The 19160-nt window shown below is 44.5% G+C and overlaps 1 protein-coding gene across 1 annotated transcript in view; it reads right to left on the bottom strand.

Moving 5' to 3' along the window:
• Positions 1-5829: 5829 nt before the first annotated feature.
• The window catches only part of RBX1 (ring-box 1), a 69950-nt gene continuing 56619 nt past the window's right edge, over positions 5830-19160 (bottom strand). The window contains exon 5 of the mRNA XM_044301592.1: positions 5830-6035. Within this exon, the coding sequence (XP_044157527.1) occupies positions 6023-6035 (13 nt within the window). The 3' untranslated portion in view covers positions 5830-6022. The remainder of the gene's footprint in view (positions 6036-19160) is intronic.

Below are 19160 nucleotides of genomic sequence, written 5' to 3' on the forward strand. Positions count from 1 at the left end.
GTTTTTGGGCTTCCTCTAGCTCTACTTGCAGGATAACAGGCTGAACTGGATGGATAGATGTCTTTTTTCAGCCTTCAACCTAGGCTGCAATAAAGTGTCACACATATGGTATCGCCGTACTCAGGAGAAGTTGGGGAATGTGTTTTGGGGTGTCATTTTACATATACCCATGCTGGGTGAGAGAAATATCTTGGCAAAACACAACTTTTCCCATTTTTTTTTATACAAAGTTGGCATTTGACCAAGATATTTATCTCACCCAGCATGGGTATATGTAAAATGACACCCCAAAACACATTTCCCAACTTCTCCTGAGTACGGCGATACCACATCTGTGACACTTTTTTGCAGCCTAGATGCGCAAAGGTGCCCAAATTCCTTTTAGGAGGGCATTTTTAGACATTTGGATCCCAGACTTCTTCTCACGCTTTAGGGCCCCTAAAAAGCCTGGGCAGTATAAATACCCCACATGTGACCCCACTTTGGAAAGAAGACAACCCAAGGTATTCATATGAGGGGCCTGGCGAGTTCATAGAATTTTTTTTTTTTTGGCATAAGTTATGGCCAGCATTAGGAGTTTCTGCTATTCTCCTTATATTGAGCATACAGGTAATGAGATATTTTTTTCCGTTCAGCCTCTGGGCTGAAAGAAAAAAAATGAACGGCACAGATTTCTTCATTCGCATCGATCAATGTGGATGAAAAAATCTCTGCCCAAAAAAAAAAAAAAGGAGGGGAAAGGCGTCTGCCAGGACATAGGAGCTCCGCCCAACATCCATACCCACTTAGCTCGTATGCCCTGGCAAACCAGATATTTCCATTCACATCAATCGATGTGGATGAATAAATCATTGCCGGGATATTTTTATTTAATTTTTTAGATACAAAGTGTTTGCCAAAGCATAGGAACGCCGCCTCCTCCTCAGCTCGTATGCCTTGGCAAACGTATCTTTTACTGCAGAGTAGAAATCTCGTCTTGCAGCGCCGCATACACCGACTTGCGTGTAATCTGACAGCAGCGCAATGCTTCTGTCAGAATGCACATCAGTGCTGCAGCTAGTCGATCGGTTGGTCCACCTGGAAGGTTTCAAAAAAAAAAAAACAGGCCGCAACGCAATAATTTTATTAACTTTGGAACAGAACATATAAACTTTAACTTTTTGAACTAAACATTAACCTTTTTGCTTACTGGTGTTTTTTTTTACCTTTATAGAACAAACCTCTCCTTCCCCATGGGTCAATGTGCAAAGCGCAAATCGCCCAAAGATGTGGCAAAGTGCGTTATGCACTTTGTCCCAGGTGAAAGGAGACGTTTGCAGCAGCTGTATGTGAATGGGCCCTAATAGCCCTGTGTGCCTGTCCTGGTGAGATGTGATCCCTATGCTAGGTGTACCTGTGTGTGGTACTTCCGGAAACACTCCCCTAAGCATAGGGCAGGGTGGTCAGGACAGAAATAGCGGGTGTCACGCCTTATTCCACTCCTGCTACAGACACGACATCTTTTTCGGGGTGACGGTTGGGTTGAGGTACCGGCAAAGACATTGGGGAAATGTCACCCGTGTAGACGGCTAACTACACTGGTGGATGGGGCCAGGAGGCTCTCGATGATCTCTTCCTGAATTTTGAGGAAGGATCGTGTTCTCCCAGCTTTACTGTAGAGAACAAAACTATTATACAGAGCCAATTGAATCAAATATACAGACACCTTCTTATACCAGCGTCTGGTTCTGCGGGAAAACTAAATATGGAGACAACATCTGGTCATTGAAGTCCACCCCTCCCATGTGAAGGTTATAGTCGTGGACAGAGGGGCTTTTCAATGACACTGGTTGCTCGCTCAATTTGTATTGTCGTGTCTACGTGAATGGAGGAGAGCATGTAAACGTCACGCTTGTCTCTCCATTTCACCGCGAGCAGTTCTTCGTTACACAAGGCAGCCCTCTGCCCCCTTGCAAGACAGGTGCTAACGAGCCGTTGGGGGAAGCCCGCGCGACTAGTTCGCGCGGTGCCACAGGCGCCAATCTGTTCTAGAAACAAATGCCTAAAGAGGGCCACACTTGTGTAGAAATTGTCCACATAAAGATGGTACCCCTTGCCGAATAAGGGTGACACCAAGTCCCAGACTGTCTTCCCACTGCTCCCCAGGTAGTCAGGGCAAACGACCGGCTCCAGGGTCTGATCTTTTCCCTCATAGACACGAAATTTGTGGGTATAGCCTGTGGCCCTTTCACAGAGCTTATACAATTTGACCCCATACCGGGCGCGCTTGCTTGGGATGTATTGTTTGAAGCCAAGGCGCCCGGTAAAATGTATTAGGGACTCGTCTACGCAGATGTTTTGCTCTGGGGTATACAAATCTGCAAATTTCTGGTTGAAATGGTCTATGAGGGGCCGAATTTTGTGGAGCCGTCAAAAGCTGGGTGGCCTCTGGGACGGGAGGTGGTGTTGTCGCTAAAGTGCAGGAAACGCAGGATGGTCTCAAATCGTGTCCTGGACATAGCAGCAGAGAACATGGGCATGTGATGAATTGGGTTTGTGGACCAATATGACCGCAATTCATGCTTTTTAGTTAGACCCATGTTGAGGAGAAGGCCCAAAAAAAAAAAAAAAGGTAATTTCGGAAACTTGGACTGGTTTCCACCGGAAAGGCTGGGCATAAAAGCTTCCCGGGTTGGCGGTTATAAATTGTGTGGCATACCGATTTGTTTCTGCCACAACTAAGCCTAAGAGCTCCGCAGTCAACAGCTCAAAAAATCCCAGGGCCGAACCGATCTGAGCTGTCTCAACCCGAACTCCAGACTGGGCGGTGAAAGGGGGAACTACAGGTGCGGCTGAAGTTGGGGACTGCCAATCAGGGTTTGCCAGCACCTCAGGGATTCTAGGGGCTCTACGGGCACGTCTTTGCGGTGGCTGCGACGGGGTAACTACTGCACGTGCCACCGTACCAGCTTCAACTGCCCTTCTGGTGCTCGCTACTTCACCATGTTGTATGGCAGTGCTGGTACTAGGTCCAGGAAGGGCTGCGCTGCTGGTGTATGCCTCATCAAGTAATCCGACAGCACCAGCCCCACTCTGCTGCTCTTGAAGCGAATCCTGCGGTCTAGCGACAGGGGGCCGGGTACGCCTGGTGCTATCAGGGACCTCAGCCTCCTCGTCCGAACTTTGGGTCAGAGAGCCACTGCTTTCTACAGGTTCATATTCTGACCCGCTAGATTCATCAGATGAGGGTTCCCATTCCTCCTCCGACTGGGTCAGAAGCCTGTAGGCCTCTTCAGAAGAATACCCCCTGTTTGACATTTGGGCAACTAAATTTAGGGGTATTCCCTGAGACTACCCAAGAAAAAAAAGCAAGCCCGTCTTACAAATGGGAGGCTAGCGAAGTACCGGAGGCTGCTGCGGTTGATAAAAAATATCAAAACTGATTTTTTTTTTTATCGCCGCAGCACGTGTAAAGTGAATGTGCAGTGATCAAAAAAATAATTATTTTTTGTCACTGCGGTGGGGCGGGCGTGGGTGACTGATCAGGCCTGATCGGGCAAACACTGCGTTTTGGGTGGAGGACGAACTAAAGTGACACATACTATTATAGATCTGACCGTGATCAGTTTTGATCACTTCCAGATACTATAAAAGTACAAATGCTGATTAGTGATACGCTAAGTGGGCTGGGCGCTAACCGATCGCTAAACTACCTAATCAAGGGACCTAAACTATACTAAAACCTATCAGTCAATACCAGTGGAAAAAAAAAATGTGACAGTTTGCACTGATCACTTTTTTCCTTTCACTAGTGATTGACAGGGGTGATCAAAGGGTTAATTGGGGTGCAGGGGGTGATCTGGGGCTAGTGTGTGGTGTTTGGTGTACTCACTGTGAAGCCTGCTCCTCTGCTGGATCCAACCGACGAAAAGGACCAGCAGAGGAGCAGGGCAGCCATATAACAGATCATATTTACTAATATGATCTGCTATGTGGCTTCTGATTGGATTTTTTAAAAATCAGCAACCTGCCAGCCGCGATGATTGGCGGGCAGGTTGCTGACAAAATACTCCTTTAACTTTTGCCGGCCCACGATGCGCATGCGCGGGCCGGCTGTGACCGAAATCTCGCGTCTCGCGAGATGACGCACAGATGCGTCCAGGAGGAGTAAATCAACCACCTTCCGGACGCATCCGTGCGTTAGGCGGTCCGGAGGCGGTTAAAGTGAATCCCATCCCTACAATAGAGCCTGTAGCAGACAGAGAAGTTGGCCTAGTTCTTCAGGAACCCAAACCCCTCCTTCCTACACCAGTATTTGAACCATTTGTTTACCTCCCTAATTTCCCACTGCCTAAAAAAAAATAGTGTATATATATATATATATATATATATATATACACACACACACACTATCTGAGGTCCTTGTCCTGAGCTTAGAGCCTAAGTCCCTGAACTAATTTTAAGGACCTTCCACCTACCTCTAACTTTGTCACTGGTGCCAATGTGCACCATGGCCACTGTGTCTTCACCAGCCCCTCCCAGTAATCTCTCAATCCAATCTGTCATATGTTAAACTCGAGCAGCAGGAAGGCAACACTGTTCAACGATTATGGTCTTTGTCACAGATTGTCTACTAATAGAATCGCCCACTACCAGCAACTGTGTGGCCTTGCCCTGCACTCCTGGTCCCCTCCTTGCTGGAGCGACATTCCTCTGACTTGTAGAGAAAGTCTTGCTGCAGCAGTGTCATCCTTGAACTGACATCCCCCTCATCAGAAAACTTGTTAGGGTGTGTCAGATCACAGCTAGCCTCCGTGGCACTCTTCCATATGCGCCTTCTGTCTGTTACAAGGCTAGTAGCTCCCTTTCCTGCTCCGCCCTCCCTTGCATCTACCCCATTGAGTGCAAAAGGTCAGCAAACTCATTTCCATATTGTCAAGGTTTTGTTGTCAAGGTCCATATTGTCCATATTGTTGCAATTTTCTCATTTAGATAGATGATCTGGGCTTCAAATGGCACCCACAAACGATAAACCAAGGTTGATCAATTCAAGGATTCTGTCACTCTTAGTTTGTGAGAAGTGGCACATTTTGTGTTGCCTCCTGCTCGCCAATCATCCAACACAACCGATTTTTTTTTTTGTATCATGTGGCCAACTTTGATTTTGGGTCCAGACACAGACTACTTACATGCGGGACGCTTGAGCTCGTGCTCCCGTTCCACAAACCTGTGTTCCTTTGCCAACGTGCTTCCATATCGCTATTATGGTGAAAATCGCCAGAGAACAGTCCACAGACCTTATGGAGACTCCCAAAAAGAACAGAGGTCAACCAGAGATAAAATTCCTGAAGAGAAAACCGATGTCTCCCCACGCCGGAAGGCCCAAGATCTCTGGCACCCGCTCCGGATCCCTGCACGGCCACCGCTGCATCTCCCCGTGTGTGGCTTGCAACCAATAGCAGGCCACAACTGAATAGCCTCTGTAGCAGTTAGGGAGGTTCGTCACAGCCCGCTATTGGCTGCAGCCTACCCCCCCCCCCCCCCGTATGTTTTGATCCGCACAATGGGCGGTGCAGCAGTGGCCGCGCAGGGATCCGGAGCCAATAAGGTGCTCTAGATGAGGGCCCCAGGCATTGTTTGTGTGTGTGGAGATAACCCCTTTGAGTTTGTTTCTGCTACATGTTATAGATTTGGACCCCAACTGAAGAACCCAGATATCGGCTTTGACTGTTACAGACTAAGTTAACAGACTAAGATATTGCCACATGTACAACTTTGTTAGTCAAAAAGGTAAGATGTACAACATCCACACACAAAAAAAAAAAAAAAAAAAAAAAAAACACATACCAATAAACCAGATACCATGTTTATTTGGAATAGAAGGAAGATACACTTGACATACGAAGAGAGGGAAAAAAAAAAAAAAAAGTAAAAAGTATATGAATAAACTAGGTTTAATTTTAACAGGTTCTTCTCTTTTCATGCACTGCTGGGTTGCAAACATAAATTAGGGCTTGAGAAAAAAAAAAAAGGCCAAGTCGACTCAATGACCATATCTAGAAAAAAACAAAAACAAAATTAAAATAGTGATAGAATGTGTCTTTGCAACCAATTTACAAATAATGAATACAAGTCATTACATTCCTCCCTGCTCCTAGAGCAACTGTTGGTTGGCCTTTACCTATTAATTCCACCAAAAGAAAATTTTCTTTATTGTAGTATGTTGAAAATTCTGTGTTAAAGGGGTTGTCCGGTTACAGATGTTGAGGACCTATCCTCAAGATAGGTTATTAATATCAGATCAATGTGGTCCCAACTCCCAGCACCCCTGCCGATCAGCTGTTTGAAGAGAACATAGTGCTCCTTTGAGCACTGCATTCTCTTCACTGTTTGCTGCTGTAATGTTGACAGCGAGTATGTAGTGAGCAGTGTAATGACAGCTCCTCCATCCCATTCACTTGAATGAGACAGAGCAGTTGTAGTTACATGTGATCATCAATATCGTAATCTGATAAGCAAACTTGTGTTTTACAAGTTCAAGCTTTATTACAATTCAGTTATGGATTCTGTCATAATAGAAGTCTATGGGCCACATAACTGATCCCTCTGGTCCTCTCCTGCATAACAGAAACCAGAGGGATCTGTTATGTGGCCCATAGAGTTCGATTAAGATGGAATGCCTCTTAAAAGGCATTCTGTCATAGACTTCTGTTATGGCCCGTAGTAATGGAATCCATAATGAAATTGTTATAAAACGTCAAACTTGTAAAACAAAAGTTCGCTCATCCCTATTGATGACTTCTTTAAAGAGAATCTGTCACCCCGATTTTGGACTATTATCTAAAGCTGTGATGCCCAACCTGCAGCCCTCCAGCTGTAAAACACCCACCGTGCCATGTTGTAGGCTGATAGCTGTAGGCTGTCCCAGCATGCTGGGAGTTGTAGTTTTGCAACAGCTGGAGGGCTGCAGGCTAGGCATCCCTGATCTATAGTAAAACATGCATAGTACTACAGATAATGAGTCCAGATCATGAAATTTTGTTTTCCTACTGCCTCCCATTCCCCCCTGCAGTTAGCTAAGAGGTGCATAGAAATACATTGTCAGGACTGCCATGCATGCACACAGGAGTCCTCTCATTATGTTAGAACAGGAGTCTGGACTGTATTTCAGTACATTTTTGAGTGCCGACGGGGGGGGGGGGGGGGGGGGGGGGGGGGGGATACACATTATACACACACACAGACTGTTTTTCATTCCTTGGTTTCTTTATTACTTCCACATTGTCGATCCATATTGAAGACACGAAAACAATGAAAGAACACAGGGAATCAAGTAGTAAACATAAAAGCATTAAACGCAGAATGTTATAGGTTTTAGATTCTTCAAAGTAGTCTCTTTGCTTTGATGACAACTTTGCACACTTGTCATTCTCTCAGTTTAATGAGGTAGTCACCTAGAATGATTTTAAAATTAACATGTATGCCTTGTCAAGTGTGGGTGCTGCCACACATCATGGCTGAGCTGAATCCTGGATGTGGCCAAAAAAATTAAACACACAGCTTTTGCAAAAACATACCTGCGGTTATGATGCGTTTTTACCCAGTAAGGGAAAATACACAAACCAGGGTGGCTAAAAATCTATGCTTATAGAATGCTTTTTGGAGGAAAATATATTACCATCCAAAAGGTTATTCCATCATGAAATAAAGATTAGTTTTTTTTTTTTATTATGTAGCATGAGGCTGTATATGAAATTTTTTGGTAAATAAATTCCATTAATCCATTCACAATGTCATTCTCTTCCAGAGGTTTTGCTTAAGGTACTTTCACACTTGCGTTTTTCTTTTCCGGCATAGAGCTCCGTCCTAGGGGCTCTATATCGGAAAAGAACTGATCAGGCATATCCCCATGCATTCTGAATAGAGAGTAATCCGTTCAGGATGCATCAGGATGTCTTCAGTTCAGTCGTTTTGACTGATCAGGCAAAAGATAAAACCGTAGCATGCTACGGTTTTATCTCCGGCAGAAAAAAAAAACTGAAGACTTGCCTGAATGCCGGATCCGTCCTTCCGGCCTGCGCAGACCGGTAAAAATGTGAAAAAAAAGATACAAGACTGATCTGTCTGTCCGCATGACAAGCGGAGAGACAGATCCGCTCTTGCAATGCATTTGTAAGACGGATCACACTGCCGCAAGTGTGAAAGTAGCCTAGGATTATTGGGAAGTTTCTCTGCCTACAAGATATTATCACAGATGCTTGGTTTACTTTTGCAGTTCTCAAAATTGAATTTGACTCAGCAGAGATCACATGCCTCTTCTTCACAGCAAAAATGTTATAACATGAACAGAGTTGAGAAAAAGACCTTAATCCTAACTTCTACAAACCTATGAATGCAGAATCAACCTAATATGAAAAGTGGTTATTCTAAAAATCTTCATCTACTTGCATATTATAAGTTATTCCAACAAGAATTAGTCTTTATGTAGAAAACTATGATTAAAATCAAGCCTTACTGACTAGTGATTTAAATCGTGATTTCAATCAGTTTGATTTAAATCAAATCCACCCTGACACAAACTATATTAACCCATAGGATACCAGAGTTTTTTTTTAGTTTTTGCATTTTCATTCTCCCCTATCTTCCTTAAGCCATAACTTAATAATTTCCGTTCACATAGCTGTATGAAGGCTTATTTTTTTTGTGGGACAAGTTGTACTTTCTAATGCCACCAATAATTATGGCATCGTTGGGGGGTGAATATGTCATTATAGTTTGTCTGTGTGTGCGCGCGCATCTGTATGTCTTTCTTGTAGGCTTTCATTTTCTTCCTGGCCAGCAAACCTCTCTCTCTGTCCACTATTACTTCTGCAGACAAACTAAGGCTACCTTCACACTGGCATTTTGGCTTTCCGTTTGAGATCAGTTCAGGGCTCTCACAAGCGGTCCAAAACGGATCAGTTTTGCCCTAATGCATTCTAAATGGAAAAGGATCCGCTCAGAATACATCAGTTTACCTCCGATCAGTCTCCATTCTGCTTTGGTGTCAGTCGGACGAAACTGAGCCAAACTGATCCGTTCTGACACACAACGTAAGTCAATAGGAACTGATCCGTTTTCTATGGCACAATAGAAAACGGATCCGTCCTCCTTTGACTTTCAATGATGTTCAAGACGGATCCGTCTTGGCTATGTTAAAGATAATACAAACGGATCAGTTCTGAACGGATGCAGACTGTTGTATCATCTGAACAGATCAGTCTGTGCAGATCCATGACAGATCCACAAACGCGAGTGTGAAAGTAGCCTAAGGCATTGTTCACACTAACATCCAGCATTAGCTGCTTGCCTGCATTACAAACAGATGCATGCAGCTGATTAACCTATGTGAGGCAGAGCTGCAGTTAAAGTGTTTTTGTTTCTTTAGTATAACTGCTATTTTATGATCTGTATATTAAGTAGACTAACCTCCTCTGTGACGAGTTATGTTTAATTTGTAACATTTATTTTTGGAAATGTAAAATGTGCGAGTATCCCTTTAGGCACCCGCACTGAATCAGGACCCATTAATTTATATGGGGCTGTTCACATGAGCGGTGATTTTCCTGCATCACTTGTGCGTTTGCGTGAAAAATCGCAGCAAGCTCTATATTGTGCGTTTTTCACGCAACGCAGGCCCCATAGAAGTGCAGATGTGGCGCGATTTTCACGCACAGTTGCTAGGAGGCGATCAGGATGGAGGCCCGATTATTATTTTCCCTTATAACATGGTTATAAGGGAAAATAATAGCATTTTTAATACAGAATGCATAGTACAATAGCGCTGGTGGGGTTAAAAAATAAAATATTTAACTCACCTTAATCCACTTGATCTCGCAGCTTAGCTTCTCTTCTGTCTTCTTATTTCCTCTGTGCAGGAAAAGGACCTGTGGTGACGTCACTCCGGTCATCACATGATCCATCACCATGGTAAAAGATCATGTGACGGACCATGTGATGACCGGAGTGACGCCACCACAGGTCCTTTTCCTGCACACAGCAAATAAGACAGAAGAGAAGCCAGGCTGCGCAATCAAGTGGATTAAGCGGAGTTAATTTATATTTTTCTAACCCCTCCAGCGCTATTGTACTATGCATTCTGTATTCAGAATGCTCTTATTTTCCCTTATAACCATGTTATAAGGGAAAATAATACAATCTACAGAACACCGATCCCAAGCACGAACTTCTGAAGAAGTTTGGGTACCAAACATGCCGATTTCTCACACGCGTGCAAAACGCATTACAATGTTTTGCACTCGCGCGGAAAAATCGTGCATGTTCCCGCAACGCCCGTGTGAAAGAGGCCTTAAGGTTGGAACTTGTGATCCTGAGTTTTTTGTAGTTAAAAGGCACCTGTGCTACCAAGGTAGTTGCAAATACACATGAAGATAATTTAATTTTGCTGTTATTTTGCTCAAAATAACAGCAAATGGGGTGGAATAATAAAAAAAATAATTATAATACGCAATTCCTCCACCTTTTTGGGGGTTTTGTACCCACGGCGTTTCGCTTGTGGCAAAACTGACCAATGCCCTCCATTCTCTGGGTTAGTATGATTACAACAATGCCCCAAATGGTTTTTATATCACCATATTCTGGACCCCCATAACTGTGGGAGCTAATTATTATTTTTTTTCCGGGACAATCATAGTTTTTATTGATATCATTTTGGAGTGGGTGGGACTTTTTGATCACATTTTATCACATTTTTGGGTAAGAGAAGCAAAGAAAAAAAAAAAAAAAATTGTAAAATTTGCCATTTTGACCCTTTTTTCCGTTACGCCATTTGCCTTATTTTTAGATTTTAATATTTTTAAATTTCATTGGCAGTGAGGTTTATATTTGTTATTTAGGTTGTTTTTTTGCTTTTTTATTATACAGAAAGGGGGGGGGGGGTGATTTAAATTTTTGAATGATTTTGAAGCTCTTAGGCCCCTTTCACACGGGCGAGTTTTCCGTGCAGGTGCGAAGCGTGAAGTGAACGCGTGGCACCCGCACTGAATCCTGACCCATTAATTTCTATGGGGCTGTGCACATGAGCGGTGATTTTCACGCATCACTTGTGCGTTGAGTAAAAATCGCAGCATGCTCTATATTGTGCGTTTTTCACGTGACGCAGGCCCCATAGAAGTGAATGGGGCTGGCAGAAAAACGCAGTACATCCGTATACCATGCGTTGCGTTTTTCACGCTTGTAACTAAGAAACACTCAGGGAATTTAAAGACAGGAAGTAGGCGTTTTTCAGCGTCTGTCTGCGCCAGTTTGGTGTCTGAGAAGAGGGAGAAAGTTTGCTGCCAAACTTTTCCAGCCCTTGCGGAGCACAAATATGCCCAATACACCACATGTCATTGACGTTGAAAAACTGATTGTCCTAGTGCAGGAGAGGCCCTGCATCTGGGATCTTCGGGCTGCGGAGTACCAGGACCGCTACAAAAATGATGCTGCCTGGGAGAAGACACAAGGCCCAAGTAGAAGGAATTTAAGTAAGTACACAATGTATACCATGTTTGAGCCTTTCAGTACTCCCTAGTATATAGGCGTAGTTATACGTTAGTGTTCCTAGTATATAGGCGTAGTTATAAGTTAGTGTTCTAGTATATAGGCGTAGTTATACGTTAGTGTTCCTAGTATATAGGCGTAGTTATACGTTAGTGTTCCTAGTATATAGGCGTAGTTATACGTTAGTGTTCCTAGTATATAGGCGTTAGGCCTCATGCACACAACAGTTTTTTTTCACGGTCCGCAAAAACGGGGTCCGTGATCCGTGACCGTTTTTTCATCCGTGGGTCTTCCTTGATTTTTAGAGGATCCACGGACATGAAAAAAAAGTAGTTTTGGTGTCCGCCTGGCCGTGCGGAGCCAAACGAATCTGTCCTGAATTCCAATGCAAGTCAATAGGGACGGATCCGTTTGACGTTGACACAATATGGTGCAATTGCAAACGGATCCGTCCCCATTGACTTTCAATGGAAAGTCAGGAGTCCCTTTACTTTCACACTTGCGTTCATATAATGCAGACGGTGGCTCCGTTCAGAGCGGATCCGTCTGCATTATATTGTTAAAACATGTGTAAGTAGCCTCAGACGGATCCGTCCAGACTTTGCATTGAAAGTCAATGGGGGACGGATCCGTTTGAAAATTGAGCCACAATGTGTCATCTTCAAACGGATCCGTCCCCATTGACTTACATTATAAGTCTGGACGGATCCGCTTGCCTCTGCACGGCCAGGCGGACACCCGAACATAACTTGAAGCGTCCCCATCACCATGGGAACGCCTCTATGTTAGAATATACTGTCGGATATGAGCTACATCGTGAAACTCATTTCCGACAGTATATTCTAACACAGAGGCGTTCCCATGGTGATGGGGATGCTTCTAGTTAGAATATACTACAAACTGTGTACATGACTGCCCCCTGCTGCCTGGCAGCACCCGATCTCTTACAGGGGGCCGTGATCAGCACAATTAACTCCTCAGGTGCCGCACCTGAAGGGGTTAATTGTACGATCATATCCCCCTGTAAGAGATCAGGGCTGCCAGGCAGCAGACCCCCCCCCCCAGTTTGAATATCGTTGGTGGCACAGTGTGCGCCTACCATCGGCCCCCCCCCTTCCTCCCTCTATTGTAATAAATCGTTGGTGGCACAGTGTGCGCCCACCATCCCCCCCCCCCCCCTCCCTCTATAGCAGTAACAACATTGGTGGCCAGTGTGCGGCCTCCCATCTCTCCCTTCCCCCCGCCCCCCCCCCCCCGATCATTGGTGGCAGCGTAGTTCCGATCGGAGTCCCAGTTTAATCACTGGGGCTCCGATCGGTAACCATGGCAACCAGGAAGCTACTGCAGCCCTGGTTGCCATGGTTACTTAGCAGTAGTAGAAGATTCATACTTACCTGCTTGCTGCTGCGATGTCTGTGACCGGCCGGGAGCTCCTCCTACTGGTAAGTGACAGTTCTTTAGCAATGCGCCGCACAGACCTGTCACTTACCAGTAGGTGGAGCTCCCGGCCGGACACAGACATCGCAGCAGCAAGCAGGTAACTATGAATCTTCTACTATTGTACTATTGCTAAGTAACCATGGCAACCAGGACCGCAGTAGCGTCCTGGTTGCCATGGTTACCGATCGGAGCCCCAGCGATTAAACTGGGACTCCGATCAGAACCACGCTGCCACCAATGATCTCGGGGGGGGGGGGGGGGGGGGGGGGAGATGGGAGGCCGCACACTGGCCACCAATGTTGTTACTGCTATAGAGGGAGGGGGGGGCGATGGTGGGCGCACACTGTGCCACCAACGATTTATTACAATAGAGGGAGGAAGGGGGGGGGGCCCGATGGTGGGCGCACACTGTGCCACCAACGATATTCAAACTGGGGGGGGGGGGTCTGCTGCCTGGCAGCCCTGATCTCTTACAGGGGGATATGATCGTATGACCAACGATTTATTACAATAGAGGGAGGGAGGGGGCGATGGTGGGCGCACACTGTGCCACCAACGATTTATTACAATAGAGGGAGGAAGGGGGGGCCCGATGGGGGGCGCACACTGTGCCACCAACGATATTCAAACTGGGGGGGGGGGGTCTGCCCCCTGCTGCCTGGCAGCCCTGATCTCTTACAGGGGAATATGATAGTACAATTAACCCCTTCAGGTGCCGCTCCTCCTCCTGCCGATCATTTCTGGCTGCTCCCCAAAACAACGGGACACCAGCCAGTGCAAAAAGACATGGTCAGTTGATGACAGGGTGAAAGTGGACATCCTGCAAAAGGATAATCCAATAACAAAGACACACGTCAACCACACAAAAAACACTCCACCAAAAAAAAATTGAGCTGTCCAACAAAACACTGCATGCTGGGGCTATTTATATTGTCTTTGCATTACAGGTGAATCTAGTGGATGGATCAGGTTTTTTTCACGCGCGTGAAAAACGCATGCCACACGCGCGTGGCATAGTAAAATTACAGCACTCGCTAGAAAAATCGCAAGCTTTTCACTGAACGCATCCTGAACGCATCCGGCCAAAAAACATGACGCCCGTGTGAAAGAGGCCTTAAAAGCCTATAAAATATCTGTTTAATTTTGAACAATCATGTATTTTTAAAATGAGTTTATTACTATCTGTTGGTCATTTTCTTATGTTGTCCTGCCATCTGGTGGCCAAAATAAGAATTGCAGCATGAATGCTGTGGGTCTAGTCAGAGAGACTCCGAACATTCAAAGCAACTACCGACATCCTTATTGGGTTTGACACAGTTGCCGTGATCTCACTTGATCACGGCATCTAAAGCCTTTATTTACCGCGACTGGAATTGTTGCTGTGGTTTTAAACATGTCACGGCTCTATTGTGCAAGCAGAGACATTTTGAAAATTTGCGAATTTGGCAAAATAAAAATAAAAAAGCTTTTATTTTTTTTAGGCCCCATGCACACGGCCATGGAACCGCGGCCTGGATCCCTCCTGAGAGCAGGAGCGCACGGCGTCACTGGTTGCTATGACGCCGTGCGCTCCCTGCTGCCGGCACAGTACAGTAATACACTGGTATAGATCATACCAGTGTATTACTGTATTGCGGCGGCAGCAGGGAGCGCACGGCATCATAGTAACCAGTGACGCCGTGCGCTCCTGCTCTCAGGAGGGATCCAGGCCGCGGTTCCACGGCCCACACACGGCTGTGAAACACGGCCGTGTGCATGGGGCCTTAAATAAAAATGAAATATTTTGACTCACATTTACCACTGTCATGAAGTACAATATGTGACGAGAAAATCTCCGAATGGCTTGGATAAGTAAAAGCGTTTTAAAGTTATCACCACATAAAGGGACATGTCAGATTTGCAAAAAATGGCCTGGTCCTTAAGGTGAAAAATGGCAGAGTCCTGAAGGGGTTAAAGGGGTTTTCTGGGAATTATTAAAAATATATTCCCAGATACTTTTCATTAGTTATAATGGTTTGTTTCGTCTAAGGCCCCTCACAGGGAATATACATACCCTGCTCCCTGTGCATAGATGAAAACATCCGGTGTCAGGTGGGAAAGGGGACCAGCCAATGGCAGGCGGAGACTAGCCTCCCTAGCATCACCCGCGATGCTAGGGAGGCTCGCCCTCTTCCCCACCCCCCCTCCGCCGGACGTTTTCATCGGCGCACGCGGAGAAACAGCAACAGCGGTGCGGAGACTAGGAGCGGCCATATTTTTTTTAATTTTTAAGCCGATAGTCTTGTGCAGGGGCTTGTATTTGCAGGAAGAGTTGACTTTTTATTGGTACCATTTTTGGGTACATATGATTTTTTGATCATTCACACTTTATAGGGCAAGGCGACCCCAAAAATAAATAAATTGGTTGTTTTAGCACAGTTTATTTTTACAGCGTTCACCTGAGGGGTTAAGTCATGTGACATTTTTATAGAGCAGATAGTTACGGACTTGGCAATACTTATTTTGTATACTTTTTCTTATTTATTTATGTTTTACACAATAGCATTTTTAATTTTTTTTGTTTCAAAAATATGTTTTAGTGTCTCCGTAGTCTGAGAGACAGTTTATTTTTCGACCAATTTTCTTAGTTAGGATCTCATTTTTTGCAGGATGAGGTGACAGTTTCATTGGTACTATTTTTGGGGGCATACACCTTTTTGATCACTTCGAGTTGCACTTTTTGTGATGTAAGATGACAAAAAATTGCTTTTTTTTGGGGGGGTGGATCATGTGATATTTATAGAGCCAGTCATTACGGACGCGGCCATACAAATTATATCCATTTTTTTTTTTTTTATAAATTTAAAACTTTTTTTGTAATTGGGGATTTTTTATATTTTATTTTCTTACATGTGAATTTATATTTTTTATAAACCCCTTTTTTAAAAATTTTTTTACACTTTGCGTCCCCCATAAGGTCATACAAAACCTCTGGGGGACATTTAACTTCACCACCACCACCCCCCCCTTCCACTATTTATTTCTCCTGTAACTGGGGCTGACATAGTAGCCCCAGTTACAGGGGAAATACACACCAAAGAGAGGCTGTACAGCAGTATAAAACGCTGTATAGCCTCAGTGCAGGGCTGATCGATGTCTGTAGAAGACCCAACAGCTTCTGCACATTTCCTGACCGCCAGGACAGGAAATGCATATACACAGCGATCTAGAAGGCAGGGACACCTGGTTCAATGACAGCGGGCAACCCGCTCTGCAGCTGCACGATTAGCGTGCAGCTGCCATCTCTGAATGGACGTTCGTAGAGATCCACCTCCCGGACGTTTATAGTCAACGGGCGGATGGGAGGTGGTTAAATATAAAATATAAAAACTGCCTGGTTTGTTAAATGTGTACCTAACCTTTCAATACATTTTGCATTAATGAATAATACAGTGTGTACATGAGTAACACTTTCGTTTATCACCTGTGCGTGCTGAATGTCTAATTTGTAGTTTTGTTGTTAGGTGGAGATTAGCTGTCATCCACTGCAGACAGAAAGTAGAGGGGAACCCGTTTTAGAACTTATTTACTCACTAAGGCCTCATGCACATGACTGTTCTGTTTTTTGCGCAATTTGCAGAACGGAACAGGCGGCCCATTGTAGAAATGCCTATTCTTGTCCGCAAAATAGACAAGAATAAAACGTTATTTATTTTTTTGCGGCGCCACGGAACCGAGCAACAGATACAGACAGCACACTGAGTGCTGTCCACATCTTTTGCGGCCCCACTGAAGTGAATGGGTCCCCATCTGAGCTGCAAAAACTGCAGCTCGGATGCGGACCAGAACAACGGTCGTGTGCATAGGGCCTAAGAAGCAGCCCCAGCATCATAGAGGATATTACAGAGAATTACTGACCTGTATGGATGTGAATATCGCATTTTTTGCCGAGACGAACTGCATCTAGTTGTGCATGCCTTTCTAGTGTCTATCTTTTAAAAGGGGTTATCAAAGGCTATAAACCCCCTATATGCAGGGCCCCTCACACTGTATATACTTACCTAGCTACCAGCTCCCTCCCAATGGCAGTTTGTGATGGGGATGAGCCTCCCTCGCATTGCGGGCACAGGTAGGGAGGCTCTTCAACGTCTGCCATTGGCTGCTAAAAAAAAACACCCATTTCTCCCCTGGATGTTTTCATCCGCGCACAGGGAGAAGCTGCAGTGGGTGCGGGGAGCCAGGTAAGTATAGTCAACGTGAATAGCATTGGATAATGTCTTTAATGCTCATTCATCCCCTCTCCATAGACCTGCATGGGATAATATATCTTTCAGTGAGCAGTAGCTTTCCAGGATGGATCTCATGATTTTTAAAGACACTAGGGAGATTTTTCATCTCTACACCAGTTTTCTCGTGAAAAAAAAAAATGTTGTAAACATATTTTTCCCGCTTTTTTTTATGCCATTGCGCCTAAAGTCACAAGTGGCATTTCTACGCTGCCCTTGCCACCTTCCGAGAAGGGTGCTTGGCTAGGGTGGTAAAAGGGCAAGGCCAGCAGGCCCAGTAAATTTATATTGTAAGCGAAGACTGAAGTCTACAACAGCTTGGGGCTTTTGTAGATTTCAGTACAGGCGCACGGAAAGGCAGAGAATGCATTTAATTTATGATAAAGCCTGTGCCGTGCCATAAATTATGTGTATCGTCTAGCAGTACAGGAGATATCATCAAGAGTGGCATAGCACATGACCCCCTCATTTTAGTGGAAAAAAAAGAAAAAAAAAAAAGAAGAGGGGGAAAACAGTTGGTAACTCTAGAACAAGTTAATTTTTCTCTGAAAAAAAAAAAAAAAAAATATATATATATATATATATATATATATATATATATATATATATATATATATATATATATATATATATACACACACACACACACACATACATATACACACACATACATATACACACACACGATTTATGCAAAATGTATGTTAAAAGTTCATGACCATTTAACACTTTGTTTACTACTTAATTCCATACACAGTCACTGTCAAAATATTGGGACATCGACACAGTTGTAACATTTTTTGGCTCTATACACCAGTGTTTCCCAACCAGTGTGCCTCCAGCTGTTGCAAAACTACAACTCCCAGCATGCCCGCACAGCCAAAGGCTGTCCAGGCATGCTGGGAGTTGTAGTTTTGCAACAGCTGGAGGCACACTGGTTGGGAAACACTGCTATACACAACCACAATGGATTTGAATAGAAACAAACTAGATGTGCATTAACTGCAGACTGTCAGCTTTAAAGGGGACCTGTAACCTGGATTTTGTGTATAGAGCTGAGGACATGGGCTGCTAGATCGCCGCTAGCACATCCGCAATACCCAGTCCCCATAGCTCTGTGTGCTTTTATTTTGTAAAAAAAAAAACGATTTGATACATATACAGGACTCATCTCAGGTTAATTTGCATATGTATCAAATCTGTTTTTTTTTACAAAATAAAAGCACACAGAGCTATGGGGACGGGGTATAGCGGATGTGCTAGCAGCCATCTAGCAACCCATGTCCTCAGCTCTATACCCAAAATCAAAATCCCGGTGACAGGTCCCCTTTAATTTGAGGGTATTTACATTCAAATCAGATGAACGTGTAGGAATTACAGCAGTTTGCATATGTGCCTCCCACTTGTTAAGGAACCAATGGTAATGGGACAATTGGCTTCTCAGCTGTTCCATGGCCAGGTGTGTGTTATTCCCTCATTATCCCAATTACAATGAGCAGATAAAAAGTCCAGGGTTCATTTCAAGTGTGCTATTTGCATTTGGAATCTGTTGCTGTCAACTCTCAAGAGGAGATCTGAAGAGCTGTCACTATCAGTGAAGCAAGCCATCATTAGGCTGAGAAAACAAAACAAACCCATCAGAGAGATAGAAAAAACAGTAGGCGTGGCCAAAACAACTTTTTGGAACATTCTTAAGAAGGAACACACCGATGAGCTCAGCAACACCAAAAAGACCACAGAAAACAACTGTGGTGGATGACCGAAGAAAAACAATTTTCCCGGAGAAGAAAAACACCCTTCACAACAGTTGGCCAGATCAAAAACACTCTCCAGGAGGTAGGTGTATGTGTGTCAAAGTCAACAAATCAAGAGAAGACTTCAGAGTGAATACAGAGGGTTCACCACAAGATATAAAACCATTGGTGAGCCTCAAAA

Source organism: Bufo gargarizans, chromosome 7 (genome assembly GCF_014858855.1).
Source record: "Bufo gargarizans isolate SCDJY-AF-19 chromosome 7, ASM1485885v1, whole genome shotgun sequence".
NCBI classification, from domain to species: domain Eukaryota; kingdom Metazoa; phylum Chordata; class Amphibia; order Anura; family Bufonidae; genus Bufo; species Bufo gargarizans.